Genomic DNA, 20,050 nt, shown 5'->3' with positions numbered 1-20,050 from the left:
GGACAATCTGCTTAAAACATGGGATCAGGATTTGGGACTAGAAATCTCTGTAGAAACGTGGAATGACATTTGTGAAAACACCAGAAGAATCACCATCTGCAACAGAACTCAGGTTATTCAGCTGAAGATACTTCATAGGGCACATATAGCACTGGATCGATTGGCAAAATTTAAGGGAGGAGCATCTCCAATGTGTCCAAAATGTAAAATAGAAGTGGGCACACTTGTACATTGCCTATGGACCGGTCATAAGATCCACAGATATTGGACTAAATTAGTAAGTGCTCTGACAGAAATCTTAGGAATGGAAATCAGAGTGGACCCTGTATCTCTCCTTTTGGGCTTTTCGAACTTACCCTCCCTGGATATGCACGGGAAGAGATTATTTTCTATTCTTTCTTTCTGTGCAAGGAAAAATATTTTGATAAAATGGGTGGCTGAGGGCCCCTCTGGACTTTCAAATTAGCACAGATTAATTATGGAATGTATTCCCCTTGACTTCCTTACAAATATGGTGCACCGAAAGACCGCATTATTTCATAAAATATGGCAGCCCTTCTTGAATTATATAAATACAGATATTTCAGCCATCCTAACAAGGGCTTTTATTAATTGAGATGGCGAACCTGGCTGGTCCGGGGTCCCTTGGGAGAGGAATCCCGCATGAATACAGGTTTTGTTACATTTGGTGTTAATACATTCCGAGCATGTATCTCACTACCCAATTTCTGTGTTATCTCTAATTTGAATAATGTGACAGACTTAATTATACACTATGGTTAGTTGTAGGTTAGATTAGTTGAGTTGTGTTTTTTTTCCGCTCGGTATTTTTCTTTTATTAAATTTTGGTTATTATTTATTTAAGATTTAATTGCATATCAATGCTTATACTTGGGTTTTTTAATCTTGTAAACTTGTAAAAATGTTAAATTTTCAATAAAAATATCTATAAAAAAGAAGTGATGCATTATCAGAATATGTTCCATCTGTAAGGTAGTTCTTACATGTATTCCATAGGATCTGTGGCATGTATTAGGATCCCAGAACTCTGATTTAAATCTTATGACCGCTGTATTCATTTTTTGATATTGCAAGTTAGAAGATAACTGAAGCCTTTATTGATTTTATAGACAAATTAAGATTTTGCATCTATTACTGTACTTATCAAAATAAATAAATAGGGAGCAAACAAACAATGGAAACTTAATTACTGGGTGCCAAAAGAGGGGCTGGCAAGAACAATAAGCAAAATTTGGAACTCACCGTCTTCGTTTAAAAGGTGATTTTGGCATGTCTGCTATAGGGATCACCTGCTCTCCTGGACGAACCCACATAATGGGGCCGTCATCGCTTTCTTTACGGCACTTCAGTTTGAGACTAGAAAGTGATCCCCATGGCAATGTACGCTGTTTGAAGGAATAAGCAAAGGTTTACATTTATAGTTTAAGTTATATCCATTGATGTTCATTAACATTTATTTGCTATATTTACAAGCTTAATCAAATCTTTGTAACTATCTTTCAAGATAAATGATAATTCACTATTACACATACATTTGTCTTTATTTAAAGGTAAAAATCTACAATTCAAGAACCCAAACTAGCACTTAAAAAACATTTAATAAAAAAAACATTTAAAAAATTTTAAAAATACTTCTGCTTTTGAACCCAAGTAAATTAATACTATTTTTGTGCATGTTGAGCTAATTTGATTTCAATTTTTATTTTTATTTGAGTAACGGCCACGAATGGACATTCTGTACACTTTTCAACCACACTTGGATCACTATACATCTGGACATTGCCCAGGGGTTTGCAATGCTCTAGTAACTTAATGGTGAATGCATAAATCAAGCTTTCATATGACAACTTTGAGATGTGACAATCAACAGTAATAGCTGAATTCTCCTTTATAAATATTCTGGAGATTTGCATTAATCAGAAACTAAGCTGGGGCAATTATATAAATACTGCAATCATAAAAGCACAGAAGTTCAAAATTCTGGAGGTAACTTACTACCTGTTCATCATCCATTAGGCGCAAGTCAGGTATGCAGTGGAATATTCTCCACATGCCTGGATGGGTAAAATCCAACACTCAAGAAGCTTGTTAAATCTTGAACAAAGCAGCCTATGAGAAAGACATCCCAACCACCAACTTCAACATTCACTCCCTTCAATACCAAATGGACAGTGGCAGTAGTGTGTACTATCCATAGCATGCACTGCAACAACTCACCATGGATTCTTTGACAACACCTTCCAAACCTGCAACCTCTACCACTTAGAAAAACATGACCAGCAGACACGTACAAACACCACAGCCTGGACGATCCCTTCCAAGCCACATTTACTTTGTCTTGAAACTATATCATGGTTCCTTCACTGCTGTCAGGTCAAAAGCCTTCAACTCCCTTACTAACAGCACTTGAGAAAGTTTGTAGCCTTACATTTGATACATCTGCGACACACACTGGAAATAAACTTGATGTGCAGAAAAGCACTTGGGGGTGGAGGGTTCATAAGAATAAAGGATATCTGTTCTGAGTGTCAACGGATCGGTGTAAGGAAGGTGTTAGCATTTGTTCACTTGTGGAATAGGTGGCAGTACTTCCTTTTGACCCCAAGAGCTGGAAGCTGCGCATATTTTACAGCTGGATGTTGGATAAACGATTTTCTGATTTATATTGAAGACTCTTAACAAAACTCATGCTCAATAGGAAAAGAACTTGTCATTTAATAGACTGAGTGGAATATGCACATAATAGAACAATTGTGATACATTTTCATGTACACCACAAAGAGCAGATTTGAATACATGAAGGTCAGTTCCCAAATCTTAACTGTTCTGAAATGTGAATGTCTCATAACCCTTACAAGCTAGGAAAGCAGAAACTGAGATAGTACAAAAGTTGGAAGATGCCCGTGCGAGCGCGAGGGAGAGGGGAGGAGGGGGCGGGCGCAAGCGAGAGAGGGGGAGGGGGCGCGTGTGAGAGGGGGAGGGGGCGCGCGCGAGCGAGAGAGGGGGGAGGGGGCGCGCGCGAGAGGTAGGGGGGAGTTTATTGTCACTTTTCTGAGTATTTTGTAATCTCAGTACCAATTTCTGCATAAAGACAACTTATTTGCAGCAATAAGGGGAAAAACCATAAGAGAACTCTTAGGGGTAACTCTGCTCATGGTTTTAAAACCTTAGATATCTACAAGCCAGACTTGAGCTATGTTATATTGTAACACTGATGCCATTGGTAAATAAAGTTTAATAACTTAATCTAAGCTGTAAGAGTTTTACATTCCAGACTACAATCTCTGGGATGAACCAAGAGAGGCTTACAGGTAAAATTCATTACGGATTCCCTGAGCCATCTTGAACAGGCACTTTAACACACTGAGCATGTTTTTATATCTCAATGATTGCAGCAGTTTACCACCACTTTCTGCAGGGCAATTAAGGATAAGCAATAAATGGTGCCATATCCATTGGCATCCACACCCGTGAATGACGGTACAAGTTGGTTAAAACTAAAATAGACAGGCTACTTTGGATAAGTATCTCAGAAACTGAGCACACACTGCTAATCTTATTCTATATGCTGTGTCTATTGACAGCAGAGGCATGAGTGACTACTCACTGTTTAAATCTGCACAAGTACTTGTAAATGGTTTGGCTTCTTCATCTCCATCTCACCCCATGCTCACTCCTCCCCACCACTCTATCCTGTTCTTCACCTCTCCCCTGCTAAATTCCACTTCAGTATCATGCTTCTGTCTGCGCAAGTGCAGTGTCTTTGCATATGATGTTATCAGCATTGCACTGCCAGAGTGTTTCTGGAATTATGTGCATGAGTGTTATTTCACAGTGGATGCTTTTTAATCTAATCTTCTCCATTGGCCCACCACACTCTAGATGATTATAGTTATTGTTCAATTAAATAAATCAACTACTTAATTTAGCCATAACCCATGTACCTGGCTCAAGTATTTTTATGCTTGGGTTGACTAGTTACTTTTGAAATTACTGCATATTTGTAATCAATGTTATACATTTTACACAGCACAACATTGAATATTAAATCCACCCTGGAATTGTGCATATGGGAATTGCTTCAAATTTGTCACAGAGAAGAGTCTGGCCTGAAAAGGTGCATGATTTGCTGGCCTGGATTTCCTCAACACAGTCCTAGCCATCTGAATTTTGGAAGAGGTGAGCAAAAATAAATGTGCTCTCGTCAGGCTCCAAAAGATAACCTACATACATTGTAATCACAAGTCCTGTCTTCAAATCTCATAGACATCGGTTGTTTGCTTTTTGTTTTGCTTTAATATGCAACTCTAGGATTGGCTACTTGAGACACTGCAATGTGATATTGGAGATAAACTATGTGGAGATTCAAAATCAGTTTTTGATTTCAAAAAAAAGCCAGGAAAACTTACTAAATTACTTGAGATTCTCACACAGGGAATTTAAAAAAAAAAGTCTGATTCCAATACCTGCCTCTGCAAATTTATTTACAAAATATAGTGGAAAGACTTTTTAGACACATGATAAATAGGACAAGATGGGTGGCAGAGCCTAAAAATGTAGTCTAAGCCTATTAGCTCCTTGTGTTTTGTTGCATGATAGTCATGATATCTCCCATCACTCCAAATTGTCAAAGCTCAGTGAGAAGTGCTTTGAAACAAAGTCAGGATGTAGTTTTGCTATTTGAACTATGGCCTCTCAGATATTTTTGGACTGCTTTGAAATGTTGCACCATTGCTTTATGTCTCAGGTACATATATGGTTCACTCGCTTGTGGCACTCAAACATTGCTCTGAAATCTAGAAAAGCATTAGTCCTGAGCATTCCAAATTGCAAATGTTACAGTAGCTATCAATTGCTAGGCTAGAATAATACAAAAAGTGATTGACAATATTTCTAAGTTCTGATGACTAAAAATACATACCTTTAAAAAAGGAGATTCTTCCAATCTGTCAAGGAACTCTGGAAAGTAGTCCCCAACTTCTTCATCTACAGCTCCTACCAAGCTGATTTGTCGCATTGGACCAGCCCTGTATGTACCATGTGAATATGTTCGCCTCACCTATTTCCAGGTTAGAAAAACAATTAAGCAAATGTGCCATACTATATGGTAGCAAAAAATGAATACAGCCAGAAAGAAATGAAACAAAGATTTTAAATCTTTGAAGACGTCGTGAGACCCCCACTTCCATTTGATATCAGTTGTAAAATCAGATCAATACTCAAGATTAAAGTTTCTCTGATGCCAACTGCATGTGTGAATCAAAATCTTCAACTCCAGGTAACAGCCTAATATTTGCTGTGCTAGTTTTGGACATGGATTTATTTTCAAAACATTTGCTTGCCAAATTTACTTAAAGAGAGAGCTTGTGGCAGTGCTGTAAGACAGGCTGGGCATCTAGGACCTGAACAAGGAGGGTTACCAAATGTGTATCTTCTTAACATGACTGAAGGATTGTGAAACTAGCAACACAAGAATGGAGATTGAAACATTTGTTATAACGGGTGAATTTAATGTCAAATCAGGTACAGAAAAAGGATGAATGTGGAAGATGGAGAAAAAAGTATATATTTGATGGCAAAATTGATAAGAATGCCATTTTTATAAAGTTAATGGCACAGCTTTTGGATTTCTACATTTGGCCTCACATCTTCCCTTGGCAGAACTTGCTGACACACTAAAACATAAATAATAGACAGTAGTATTAATCTCATTTCTGCTGCTGCAAATTATTTCCCTTCCCTACAAACACCTAGCATTCCTCATGAATCTTGAAATTCTTGATTTTAGGTCTTTTAAAAGATCTTTTAAAAATCTCACTTGAGATCTCCCAAGTTTGAAAGGCACTGTTGAAGGAACCTGGATGAATATTGTACTGCTTCTTAGACTGCTGCCACAGTCCATCAGAAGCAGAAATTAGGCCAATCGGCCCAGCAATGGTGATGACGATTATAAGCCAAGAAGCCGAACATCATCCGTGACAAAACATTCTGCTTAATTGGTACCTTAAGGCCTTCATTGATGCACAGTGGAGCAGTCTGCACAAACTGCTGTATAACAATTCACCCAGGTTCCTCCAACAGCATCTTCCAAATGTGGGACCTCTATTACATCGAAGGACAAGGAGAGTAAATAGATGTGAACACAATCATCTGCAAGTTCACTCTCAAGTATACATAATCTTGAAACCATATCACTGGTTCTTCACAATCGCTAGGTCAGAATCCTTGAACTCTCTCCCTATCAAGATTGCAGATGTATTTACACCACATGGACTACAGCAGTTCAAAGCAGCAACTCACCATCTTCTTCTCAAGGACAATTAGAAATGGGCAATAAATCTGGCCTAATCATCTATATTCACATCCTGGGATGAAGGACATTCCCTGTGATAACACTGTAAATTCTATAAACTCCAGAACTTAGATGAATAATAGGTGATCTCAACAGAAATTTATGAAAGGATTTAAAACGGTAAATAGAGATTTTTTTCTCTGACCGAGGAACATAGGACACAGATATATAGCTCAAGTCTAAGGAGCCACCATTTAAGAATGAGAAAAAAATATCCTCACTCAAAAGTATTGTTAACGCTTGGAATTATCTATCCAGACGGTTGTGGATGCTCCATTGTTGAAGAGCTTTAAGTTTGAGATGAACAGATTTTTAGTTTCTTGTGAGAATCAAATGTTATGGAGAGCAGGCAGTAGAGTGGAACGCAGGTTGAAGGTCAGCCACTTCAAGTGAAGCAGTAGACTTGTTGGTAATATGGATTACTAGTGCTTCCGTTTCTTATGCCCTTGTGTATTAATTTTTTTTCCTTTCTTCTTATAAAATATAGGATACTCAGTAGTTACCAGAAAACTGAAGGAATTATATTGAAGATGACTTTTAGTAATTAGTAGTCATGACAGTTTTTTGAATTTTAGCAGCGTTTATGCAACTTAAAATATTCCAAATGCAAATAAGGGACTTGCTAAGACTGGACTAGAAGGTACTGTTTGGTTTAACGAATGATTCCTGCCCTCTAAGAGTTAGGCCTGTGACTTCTGGAACAGTGCATGTGAAATCTTAAGGAGAAACATTAAAAAGATTCATCTATGCTCTGAGAAAGGTGAAGATGCTTCTAAAAATGGTTAGTATAGAGGCGGCAACAGTTTCACATAGCACATAATGATTTATTGAAGAGAAAAGGGATAAAATACAAATCTGCCTATGTGATCTAAGAAATGTATGAAGAAAAAAAAACATGGTGCACCTTAGAGCATTTCAGAAATGGGGCAGCAGGCAAAACCCTGCATGTACCCATATGTTGTAAAGAATGGTAAATGGTGAAGCTGTAGGTCACAGTGGTTCATGGTTTGACAGGAGAGACCAAGTAAACGTGGTATACATTCTAGCAGTGTTCAATGTCAGGTTGGCTCAAGGCCGGATGACAATTTTAAAAGTCAGTTCATGCTCATCTTGTATAAATAAGAAACAGCACTTTAAAAATTTAAGAGTTCAATGACCGCTTGTCAGATTTATGCTGCTTTAGCTAAATAAATTCAATAGAACTATATCTTACACCATATAAAGTTGTGATTTAAATAAATGACAATATCTCAAAATATTGGCTGTTGTGACAACTCATGCTTGCATTTTTAAAAAATCTTCAGATATAATATGAAAATGTCATAATATCAACTCAACAGATTACCCTGAAGCCGGTGTGATCAAAGTTGTTGGTCAAATGTCAGCCCCAGTACCGATCAATGAAAGAGGGAGGTTTCTTTGTTTTGTTTTGGAGGAGGTTGGGGAATAGAAGCTACTGAAAACACATAAAACATACTATGTATATGAGTTAATATGATCTATATAAATTTCAATTTTTATTTTGTTAGAAACACTTTTGCTCATTTGTTCTAAACTGAGGGCTAAGAAAAATTTAAGTATCTGGATTAATTTAATTCAGTCTTTTATTGTATTTTCTCACAAGCAAGCAATATTATTGCATTCATAAATTGTTGTTGTATGCTGGCTATTTCCTTCAATTATGATTTGTACTTTGTTTAAAACAAACTCCTTTACGGGATTGGACATCACTAGCAAGGCATCTATTTGCCCATCCTTGAATAAGATGGTGAGTTGCATTTTTCTTTTATTACCTGAGCCAAACAAGAAAAGCTTTGCCAATTACAAGTAGTGCATATTACAAACACATTTTTAAAAATAAATTACGCAGACTGCTTAGAATTTTTAACTTTGCAAATTTGTTGATAAATTGCATTGATCAATGTCAGCTAATAAGCTTGAAAACAGTTGCTGCATTTAATCTGACGTGTGAAGTTGAGATTATTAGAATACTAAATGGTTAACACAAGGTGTACTACTAACAGGACATTTTTCCATGTTGAAGATATCCACATTTCTCAGATCTATGTATTTATATTGTGAATACTTCATGTCTCAGCCAGCTTGTTCCAAATAATCTATTGCGTGTATTCCTGATGAAGGGCTTTTGCCCAAAACATCTATTTTACTGCTTCTCGGATGCTGCCTGAACTGCTGTGCTTTTCCAGCACCACTAACCCAGAATACATTTTTAGGAAGTCAGCTGGTATATCAAACATTTGTTCATTAAAATGAAGTGTCTATTTTCACTTGTAAGTATGAACCATTTAAAAAAAAAATCAAACCCTTTCTCATAAAACCCTTTCATACAACGATTTACCTACAACAACGGTCTACTGAGAATGGGCCACTGTTAGCTACTTTGTTATTTAGTTTCTTCAACTGACAACAATGCACCTTAGAATCCGAGCAGACTCAAGTATAAACTAGCATAAAGGAAGACACTGTTCTATGGATTTCATTAGAAAAGTGCCCACCATTTACAGCAAATCATGTGTTTACAAGTGGTTGTCTTTAAATCAGAAAAGTAACATAAGCCATTTGCTTAAAACATGTGAAGCACAATGAATATTTTCAACAGTCCAGAACATTCTTTGCACCTTGTTAAACCCCTGACTTACTGATCAAGCCATGCACCACTTCTCAACACTCCTCTATATGTGTGCCACATTCATTTGTTGTGCTCTTCAGATTTCTATGACAACCGTTCAGAGATAATTGAAAATTTGGTCAGAGGATTCAACCTACTTAACAGAATCACTAGATACTTGCGCTTTATAAAAATGCAGTTTATGCAGGTAACTGAAGTACAGATTCCAAAGTTAATCAAACTTGGCATTACAGGATGCATGAAGGGAAATGAAAACACTTGATAGGAGGTAACAGAGAAAGAAAGGAATTAGAAAAGAGTGGGGTGGGTGGGTGTTTAGGAAGTGCATGGCAGGGGACAAAGCATGAAAAGGTGGGGAGAAAGGGAGTGTGCTGGGGAATGGAGAAGGTAGTATACGCAAGGGTGGGAGAAGGACCATGCAATGGGGGAGAAAGAGTATATAGGGCAGAGATCAGAAAGCATGCAACAAGTGGGGAGAGAGAGGGTGTGTGTGTTGGGGTCACCTTAAACTTTGTGCAATGCTACATCATCAGTTTCACTACCTCCCCAAAAGCAGCTACATGAATTCCAAGCTTCTTTGTGTGACATGTGACTGCGAAAATTATGCCTTTAGACTTTGTAGAGAAGGTTCCATCTCCAACACATGCACAATTTTAAATTTATAAATCAAAACTGGAGATGCAAGGCATACCTTATCTCCCCATTTGATTAGCTGGCTGGTTTTAAATTATTTTAGCAAATTCTTAATTTCAGCTGAGGCTGCCTTTCATTTAACTCACATTGATTTTATGAAATGTGGCCAACCTGTGCGGTCAGGTTATCATTTAAAAAACATTTTAGTCTATCCAGATACTGAATCAGATGAACAGTCCACACTTTGCATCATCTGACTGTGCTTTTGCATCAGTCATTGCAAGCTAACATACAGGTGCAGCAGGCAAGTTGTTTGTCTTGATCACGGAGGATTTGAATATAAAAACGGTACAGATGTCTTACTTTGAGTGCATAAAACCTTAAGATCATACCTAGAATATGGTACATAGTTTTGATCCCATTAGCTAAGGAATGATATACATGCCATAGACAGTGTGCAGCAGAGGTTCACCAGATTAATCTCCAAGATGTGGGACTGTCTTAGGACAGATTGAGGCAACTCTCAAGTTTCAAACAATGAGAGGTGGTCTAAATGAAAGCTACAAAATTATTACAGCTCATCATAGGATGGGTACAAATATGATGTTTCGCCTGGCTGATAACTTTAGAACCAGGGGACCTAATCTCAGGATAAGAGGTAGAGCATTTAAGATGGAGATGAGGAGGAATTTTGTCATAAAGGGTGGGGAATCTTTGGAATTCTTACCTCCAAAGGCCATGGAAGCTCAGTCATTGAGTACATTCAAGACAGGCAAATTTCGAGCTACTAATGACATAGAGGAATATGGGGACAATATTTTCATAATGAGTATACACAAGCCTGAACTTGTCCATATTAAGCTTCACTTTCCACAAGAAAATATCAACATAGTATTGCTGAGGAAATCCAAATGGATACTTTATAACATTCAACATAAAGCTGAAAAATAATTTTTATTTGAAATCCCTTGCCATTAGTAAAGATACAACTATTTACAGAAACCATCAATAAAGTTCTTTATTCAGGCTTTCCAATCCTGATTGGAAAGGTCAGAAATGATTCCTCTCCAGACAAACTATAACAGAGAAAAACATTGCTGAAGCAAAAATTAATCAGTTGAAGATTCCTTAACTGAAAGCATAAATACTGGCAATATTTCCTCAGCTTTCACTGTAATTACACTGAATCAGCAGACAACACAGATCCTACCTGAGCATTGAAGTTTGACATGGTAGTTGTCTCTATATCCTTTTTCCCTAAGATTTCCATCTTCACTGGTGCACTTGGAAAGCTATAAGCAAAATACTCAAGAAAATCTGGTAAGTATGCAGCAGCTCCATGAACAATACCCATAACGTAATAGGCTGCAGAGTTATTATTTTCACTGAATGTTAGATTCACAAACTCCTCTGAAAATTTATCCATCTCCGCAAGAGATAGGGAAGAAAGCTCATCCATGTAGGCATGCACCACTGAAGCTCCTCCATTAGGCTGGTCTTCAATATGAATAAACTTTTTAAATTCCAACAAGTCTAGTCTTGAATTCTTGTTTTCATCACCAGAATTCTTGCACAAATTAGGGGAAGGTTGACTGCTTTCCAAGGGTACACATCCAGACAGTCCATCTTGTTGGTACAAAATGGCTATCCTATTCGCATCTTCGAATGAAGTTTCCTTCTGCTCTTTCATTTCTGATATGAGCCCTGAACAAATTGTTTGAATAGATTTGCTGCACATTTTGGGCTGCTTCCGTTTGTCAGTTTCCTTGTGTTTCTTTTTCTTTTTCTTTTTTATCTTTTTAAATTGGAATTCTTCTGTACTAAGTTTTCTTTTTTCAATGATACCTGAAAGCAAATGTAACAGAAAATATCTATAGCATCAGCAGATTTGTAACATTAACTTTTTCAATCATTGTGAAATTCAGTTTTAACAGGGCAGCTGAATCAAAACTACCTACTTCTTTGCAGACTCTACAATTTCCATCAGGTTTACACATGCGCTTTTCTCAAACTATATTTTTTAAAATTGTTATTTTGGTTTCACTTGCTCTTTTCAATGATTTTCTTATTTCGCTATTCTTCACTTTTCTTCACACTCCATTTGGAATGGATAGATTGTTCCGCTATAACGCATGTTTCATCAATACGAATTGGCTATACGCAACTGATGAATTGCGGACATTGTTTGGATAATGCAAGCTTTATAATGAATGGGTATAGCGATATTTTTATCGGTGATCTTCTATAGTATGATTGTGTGCGATGGTTTTCCTTAGTGCAATTTTTTTACAGCGCGAGGTTGCAGAGGAACGCAACTGTCGCGTTATAATAAAACGACCTGTATGAGTTAGCCTACACACAAAATGCTATCAAAACATACACTGATTAAGCTGCAAGGAGGTGATATGCTTCAAAAACAATGAAGATTCTTCTTAGAGTTGAGCTCAATTGTTTGATCACCACAGCAGGGAACCTACCAATTTGATATATGAAAGTATGTCACCACCTTTTAAAACGGATATTAAATTCATGATCTACAAAAGGCTATCTAACCTACAACATTAGGTCAGATAGCTTTTTGCAACGTGTTGTTACCCAACCGATCAAAAACAGGAAATCATTCTCCAGGATAAACACCGAATGAAGGCTCAAAAGAGCTTCAGGCAAACTTGTGCACAATACTCTTCTCTGTTGTGAACTGAATTGAAAAAGATTTTAACCAAAAAATAAATTAAAAAAAAGAGTACAGTACTCATCATTCATTACCATATATTGTAAATTGATGTAGTGCAGCATCTTAAAGCTGTATCCAGCTGTGTGGAAACTGTACCATGACAAGCACTTTAGACTTAAATTACTTGCAATGCGACATACTTGACCTCCAAAATATCCCTGTCAAAGTTACCTATAAAAATACATCATTAAAGCTTAAAGTAGAAACAGAAATTAGTAAGACACTTACTGCTCAAAATACTCACTTTGACATAGCAATCAATAGTGCTGAAGCAGTAATAAACCAAGTGGCCAAAACAATGAATTACAATTCAAAATAAAATTACACATGAAAAGAAAAAGACCTCAAATCCTAAGAGAAAAACCTTTTTTCATCCAGAAGGTAGTAGGGGTCTGGGATGCACTGCCTGGGAGGATAGTTGAAATGTGTAACCGTAGAACCTTGAAAAAGTACTTGGATGAGCACTTGAAATGTCATAACATTCAAGGCTTTGGGCTTAGTGAGAGAGAGTGGGACTAGTGTGTTTTTGGCAGTACAAGCTCAATGGGGCACAGAACCCCTTCTGTACTGTTTGTTTCTATGCTACAAAGCACCTTAACAATGGCACACAGAAACCATCTACTATAGAAATTTCTTTGGTCTATTTTCCTTTCAGCCATTGTTTCATACTAGTGTATAATTCCACTACAGCATATTTGCTAAGTGGCAATAGCAATTCCTCAATCATTATTTTTATTTTGCATGAGATTGGGAGAGGGGCAAGAGTAAGCTACCTACTAATGTTAAAGAGGATTTCAACAGCTTCTTTAGAGATCTGAAAGGTAAGAGAGGGGTAAACTGGACATTGGACTACTGGAAAAGTGAGGCTTGCGATGTACTAGTGGGAATTGAAAAAATAGATACTTTGCATCAGTCTTCATAGTGGGAGATATCAACAGCATACTCAAATTTCGAAAAAGTCAGGTGGCAGTGATAAGACTATGGCCATGACTCAGAAGATGGTGTTGGGAAGCAGTAAAATCGTAAGGCAGATAAAATCATCCAGCCCAGATGAACTACACGCTACAGTTCTGAAAGAGATATGGAGACATTGGTATTGTTGTTTCAGAAATTACTGAGGATCCCAGAGGACTGGAAAATGACTAATGTAATACCCCTGTTTAGGAAGGGAAGGAGATAGGAAACTATAGGCTGGATAGCCTGACTTTGGTCAGTGGTAAGATTTTAAGTCCATTAGTTAAGTGTAGGTATGAGATCATGGAGGATTAGGAAGTGCATGACAAAGTAAAATGAGCATGTAGGTGGGGCAGCAGACAGCAGGAGGAGGAGTGAGTGAAAGAGGGGACAGGCAGGAGAGGGTGAACAGAGAAAGTGCAGGGTGGGGCTGTAAGGATGGGCAGGGGAGCAAAACAAAGTTCAGGACAGACAGAGAAGCAAGATGGAGTGCAGAGTTAAGGGGGAGTGAGAGTAAAGTGAAAGAGAGCATGTGCTTCAATTCTAAAGTTGCCAGCCAGGCAAAACATCATACTTATACCCATCCAATGATGAGCTGTAATAATTTTATATCTTACAATTAGACCACCTCTCATTGTTTGAAACTTGAGATTTGCCTCAATCTGTCCTAAGACAGTCCCACATCTTGGGGATTAATCTGGTGAACCTCTGCTGCACACTGTCTATGGCAAGTGTATCCTGAGCTAATGGGATCAAAACTAGTCACCATATTCCAGGAAAAACAGACAGACAGCACATGTGCTCTTAGGAACAGATGGTGGGTTGAAAGTATGCAAGGAATCCAGAAACACACGGATATCCAGGACCTGCTTTGCTTCTTCAGCACAGACAAAAACCACCTAAGGCCCAAACACCCAAAAACCTACTCCACCATGAGTTAAAAGCGAAGAGGTGCTCATCAGGACAGATGGACAGTCAGTGTTTGTTAGAAAGAACACTGAGGATCTCAACAGAGAATCAGTCCTCAACCACAACCTGCAAGCATCACCAACCAATACCCCAACTTGACATGAGATTGAGAAGGCTATCTGACAGATAAGAATCAATAAGGCCACTGGTGGAAATTAAATTCCCACCAAAATTGTAAGATACACAGAAGCACCCTTGGCTCACTACATTATCCCATCTGAAAGAAAATAATCTATGACAGGGATTTCAACCATCAATAGAGAAGACAAGATCGACTGCAGCAACTAAAGGTGATTCTCCCTGTTGGCTGTCACAGAGAAGGTCAATGCAAATATCCTCCTTGATTACCCTCTGCCTGCATCTGAGGAACTTCATCAGTCAGTGGTCATAAATTTCACAACAGAAGTCCAAGAAAAATGCACACAGCAGCAACAATTTCTATTCAAAGCCTTTGACCTCACAAGGGCTTTCAACTCTGTCAACTGGGAAGGATTATGGAACACCTTCCTGAAATTTGAAATGCCCACAGAAATTCATCACCATCCTACACATACTGCCTGAGATCTTCACCAATGGATCCACCACAGAGAGTCATACATTATGGAAACAGACTCTTAAATCTAACCAGTCCACACCAAGAATGTTCCCAAACTAAACTAGTCTCACCTGCCTGCGCTTGGTCCATATACCTCCAAACCATTGCTATCCATGAACTTATCCAAAATACCTTTTAAACATTCTAACTGGACCTGCATCCATCACTTTCTCTGGCAGTTCATTCCACACACAAACTATTACGTAAAAAATGTTGCCCCTCATGTCCTTTCTAAACTTTCTCCTCTCACGTTAAAAATATGTCCCCTAGTTTAGAACTCCCCCAACCTAGGGAAAAGAGCCTTGTTATTCACTTATCGATGTTTCTCATGATTTTATAAAACTCAGTAAGGTCATCTCTCAAACTCCTATTTCACTGCAGCATAAGCCCCAACCCTTCCAGTCTATTTTAATATTTCAAACCTTCCGTTATTAGAAGCATCTTAGTAATTTTTTACTGAACTCCCTCCAGCTTAATAATATCCTTTCTCTGACAGGGTGGCCATCACTGCACACAGTACTCCAGAAGAGGCCTCAACAATATCCTGTACAACCTAAGCATGACACCCCAACTCTTGTACTCAAAAGGTGGAAGCAATGAAGGCAAGCATGTTAAACATTTCCTTAGCCACATTGCCTACCTGTGACACAGATTTCTAAGAATTATGTGCCACATAGCCAATAAGAGTGTAAAATGGAGTCATGAAAGGCTGCATCTTCATGCCAGTAACTTCTACTATCTTCCTTGCTGCAATGCTCCAGCCCATACCCACGAAGATCCCAGTCAGAGAGCAGCTACTCTACAGGATGGCGTGGAAACTGTTCAACCAATGTCATCTCCAGACCAGTACCAAGATGACAACAATTTCTAACAGGGCACAAGCATATGGGCAATACTTGCATGGTATGAAGGTATAAGCTTTAGGCTAAACATCCTGAGGACAAAAGGTCTCCTCCTGCAATACTGGGGGAGTGAGAAGTTAAGACAAAGAAAGGAACGAGTGAAGGAGGGACGGGAGGAAAACGACGGGGGGAGGTGGAGCGCGAGACGGAGGGAGTATGAACCGAGAGGGGGAGAGAAAGAGGAGGAAAGAAAAAGGTGCGAGAGAGAGAAAGAGGAGGAAAGAAAGGAGGGAGGGGAGAGAGAGAGAGAGAGAGAGAGAGAGAGAGAGAGAGAGAGGAAAGAAAGGTGGAGAGAGGGGGAGGAGGAAAGGGGAGAGAGGGAGAGACACAAGGGAGGGGAGAGAGAGAGGGAGAGGGAGAGGGAGAGAGGGACGAGAGATGAAAGAAAGGATAGAAGGAGACAAGGAAATAAAGAAAGGAGAGAAAGAAAGTTGAAAGTCAAACAAAGAAAAGGGGAGGGTGAGAGACAAAGGAAGAAAGGACAGAGAAATTGACAAAGAAAAAAATCAAAGAGTGCGTGTTGGCGAGAGAGAGAGAGAGAGAGAGAGAGAGAGAGGACGAAAGAGAAAGAGAGGGCATGCAGACATGTATATTGGAATTAGCCAAACATCAAAATCAAAGGAAAATGCCAAAAGCAATGATTAAAGTAGTAACATAATGGAATCATGAATAATCAACAAAGATTTGTGAAAGAAAAATAGTATTAGATTAATTTACGTCAGAATTATTTAACGAATAATAAAAAGGTGGAAAATGGGGCAACCAGATGTGGTACATTTGGATTTTCAAAAAGCATTCAGTTAAGTGCCGCATCAAATGGTACCTAACAATAGAAGAGATAATGTGCTTTTTAAAAAAAAGCATTCACAGGATGAATGGCATCCATCAGCATTTATCACCCATCTCTAATTGCCCTGAGGGAATCAACCACATTGCTGTAGGCCTGGAGTTGCACAAAGGCCGGACCAGCTAAGAAACGCCATTTACTCCCTTAAAAGACATTACTGAACTGGATAGATTTTTCAAACAGTCAACAATGATCACCATTAGAATCATAATTCCAGATTTATACTGAATTCAAATTCCATCAGCTGCCATAGTGGGATTCGAACCTGGTTCTCCAGAACATTCCCTCGATCGCTGAAATAGCAGTTCAGCAATAATACCACCAGATTGTCAAATTTGATAGCAAGTGGGAAGCAGAGAATTAGGGTAAATGTCATTTCCAGGTTTGCAAACTTTAACTGGCCCTCAACTACACAGTCCTCATCATTTGTGAGGGATAGGGCCTCGCATTGCCCTCAGCTAACAAAAATGCGGATACACTCCTATGTGCGCTAAAAGACTACACAATCAATTTAGTGCGAACAGTGTGGGGAGACAAAAGTAAAGATTATTTGCAATTTTTATCATGACTTGGATGACGAGATCACGTTGATGTTAGTGATATTTGCTGATGACACAAAGATTGACTGGATAACTTTAAACAAGAAACAACAGAATTTAGATAGATTAACCGAGTGGGCAAAAATATGGCAGATGAAGGACGCGTGGAAAATGTAGATCTCTCATTCTGGCAGGAAAGACAATAGTTTACTATTTGAGTGGAGATAGACTACAAAATCTGTGATCAGGAGGGACCTGGAAGTCCTGGTAAATGAATCACAAAATGTTAAGGTACAGGCATAAAAGGTAGAAAGGAAGGTACATGGAATGCAAGAGGAATGGAATATAAAAGTAGGATGGTGTTACAATAGCTGTACAGGACCTGCCACCACATTTAGAGTAGTGCATATAGCTTTAACCTTGTTAAAGGTGGGATAATAACTGCATTGTTGAGGGAACATACAATTGCTGATTCCTGAAATGATTGGGCTGCTGTATGAGGAAAGGTTAAGCATGTCAGGCATTTACTCATTGGAGTTTAGAAGAATGAGAGCGATTTTATTAATAAATACATACACATAAGATTCTTACAGGACATGAAATAATGAGTTGCTGGGAGAAGTTTCCTTTTCGTAGGCAAATGTGCGCAGATGTGTGTGTTGGGGAAAGCAGTGAGTGAAACAAAATGACTACAGCCTCAGTGTAAAAATAAGGAAAACCTCAATTAACAGACAAGGATGAATACCATTCCTTTAGACTGATGCGAGACTTTGCAATTCTCTATTCTGAGGTTGAATCAGTGAATATCGTCAAAGCTATGTTTGATAGATCTTTGATTAATGAGGAAGAATTAATGATGCCCAGGCAGGAAAATTGGATCAACCATGATTTTACTGAATGGCAGAACAGGCTCAAAAAAGTTAAATGGTATATGCTTACGATTACTTTCTATCATCTAATGCACTGTTTTATACTAATGTCTAACTCATTAGCATCACTGATTTACAGAAACTGCAACAGGATAATCCTTGAGTAGCACCATCATTTTCAATCCAGTCATGGAGCTGCGTTCATTTTTATTGAAATTTAAATTAATGACCTTGATGAATTTCAATATCTACTAGATTGTAAAAGATATGTTGAGGTGCCAAGTACATGAAGAGTGTGGTTTGTGTTGTGAAGATAAATTGAACTACTTAAAGATAGCATATTATTAGACCCTTCATCTTGCATCTTCCATAAATTTAGATCAAAAGAAGTGCTACTTCTTCCATCCTAATGGCAAACAGAAATTCTGCATTAAAAACTATAAAAAAGTTAACATTACAAAAAGATAATGAATAGGCAGGCATCATGAAAGCCCTGACATACCTGCCCCAACGTACACATATATTGCTGCTTAGGCTTACTCCCACTCAAAATATTAAGTTCCATCTGAAAGACGGACTATAATTTACATATGAAACAAAATGTTAGAGCTTTTGTGGGCTATTTAGAGACAGTGAATAACTTCAGCAATTGCTGTAAAACCTATTATTAAGTAAAAACTGAAGCAATTTTTGATTTCTCTGGATCTAACTGCATTAACTGAAATGATTACATTGATATCTCCATTGATTTGAACCTGGTTCATTACTGGTGATCCAGTATTAAAGATTAAACTTGAAGTAGGCATTTTACTGACATTGTGCTTGTACCACATGAAATGGAATTACTTCACTGTACATAGGCTGAATCTCCCAATATTATTTAGTGTACAATGAAGGCCCTTCAAAACACAGAAGTTCAACATTTCAATATTAACTGCTTGCCTGTCAGAATTTTCTCTCACAATCACAGTATAAATACTTTGCAAAGAGTGACTGAAGTTCGGAATATTTATTCCATGCAAAACAGTTAGCCACATATGCCTCCATGATTCGAAATACTGTACTGCTGCGCAAAGTATTTCAACATGAATTGGTAAAGTGGAGTGACTAGGCACTTTTGAAAGTCTTCCAAACTTTCAACGAAAGTGATCCTGACCTCCAAACAGCATGTAATTTTATCCAGTTCATGATGTTGCTCTGACCTTTGCCTTTGATCGAACCAAATATAGGATTTCAGATTTCAAGTGACCACTTACAGCACTTCATCATTGCTCTATTTTTCCCCCATCAGCAGCTCTTTTTTTCATTTACATCTTTGTCAGCTTTCATTCTGGAGTTGTTTTGGTCACATTTGGTATTCTTAAATATTTTTGAGTGCTTGCAGTTATAACTAAAACGTCCCAAGATTTTTCACAGGTGCACCAAACAGAATACAGCAGCGCTACAAACAGACACTAGGAAAGGCAACTGAAAGCTTAGTCAAAGAGGTATGTTCTAAGAAGTGATGTGAAGAGGAGAGATAGAAAGAAAGAGTGCTTAAGCTAAATAGGTACAGACAATAATGGATGGATAATAGAAATTGCAAATGTCCATGATGTCAGAACTGAAAGAACACAAACCAGAAAAGGGTCTGAACTGAAAGAGGCTCCAGAAAGACAAGACCATTGTGACATCTGAACTGAAGAGGGAATGTTTCTTAATAGAGGCATTGTCAGCTTCAGAGTTAAAGTAGGTCATGTGTATATCATCTTGCAGTTTTCAGCTGCTTAAAATTCTATTGGGAGTCTATTAACACATTATTTGCCTCTCTCATGGTTAATATAGCAGCACATTCAAATCGTTCCATCATCTGTATGTGTTTCAATTAGTTGAACAAAACATCTTCACCATTCCTACATGAATGATTTAGAAGTTGGAAAAACTATTGCTCAAATAACCTAATGTTGTCTGCTAGAAATTGCTGGCTAGTTATATGGGAAAGGTCT

The 20,050-nt window shown here is 38.1% G+C and overlaps 1 protein-coding gene across 1 annotated transcript in view; it reads right to left on the bottom strand.

Annotated features, from left to right (window-relative positions):
• Positions 1-20,050, bottom strand: part of LOC132826718 (lysine-specific demethylase RSBN1L-like) — a 71,106-nt gene that overhangs the window by 41,308 nt on the left and 9,748 nt on the right. Inside the window, exons 2-4 of the mRNA XM_060842831.1 lie at positions 10,867-11,501; positions 4,943-5,080; positions 1,264-1,406 (exon numbers count right to left, since the gene is read on the bottom strand). Coding sequence (XP_060698814.1) covers positions 1,264-1,406; positions 4,943-5,080; positions 10,867-11,501 — 916 coding nt within the window. The remainder of the gene's footprint in view (positions 1-1,263; positions 1,407-4,942; positions 5,081-10,866; positions 11,502-20,050) is intronic.

Source organism: Hemiscyllium ocellatum, chromosome 23 (assembly GCF_020745735.1).
Source record: "Hemiscyllium ocellatum isolate sHemOce1 chromosome 23, sHemOce1.pat.X.cur, whole genome shotgun sequence".
Taxonomy (NCBI): domain Eukaryota; kingdom Metazoa; phylum Chordata; class Chondrichthyes; order Orectolobiformes; family Hemiscylliidae; genus Hemiscyllium; species Hemiscyllium ocellatum.
This window is presented reverse-complemented; position numbering and strand designations above follow the sequence as displayed.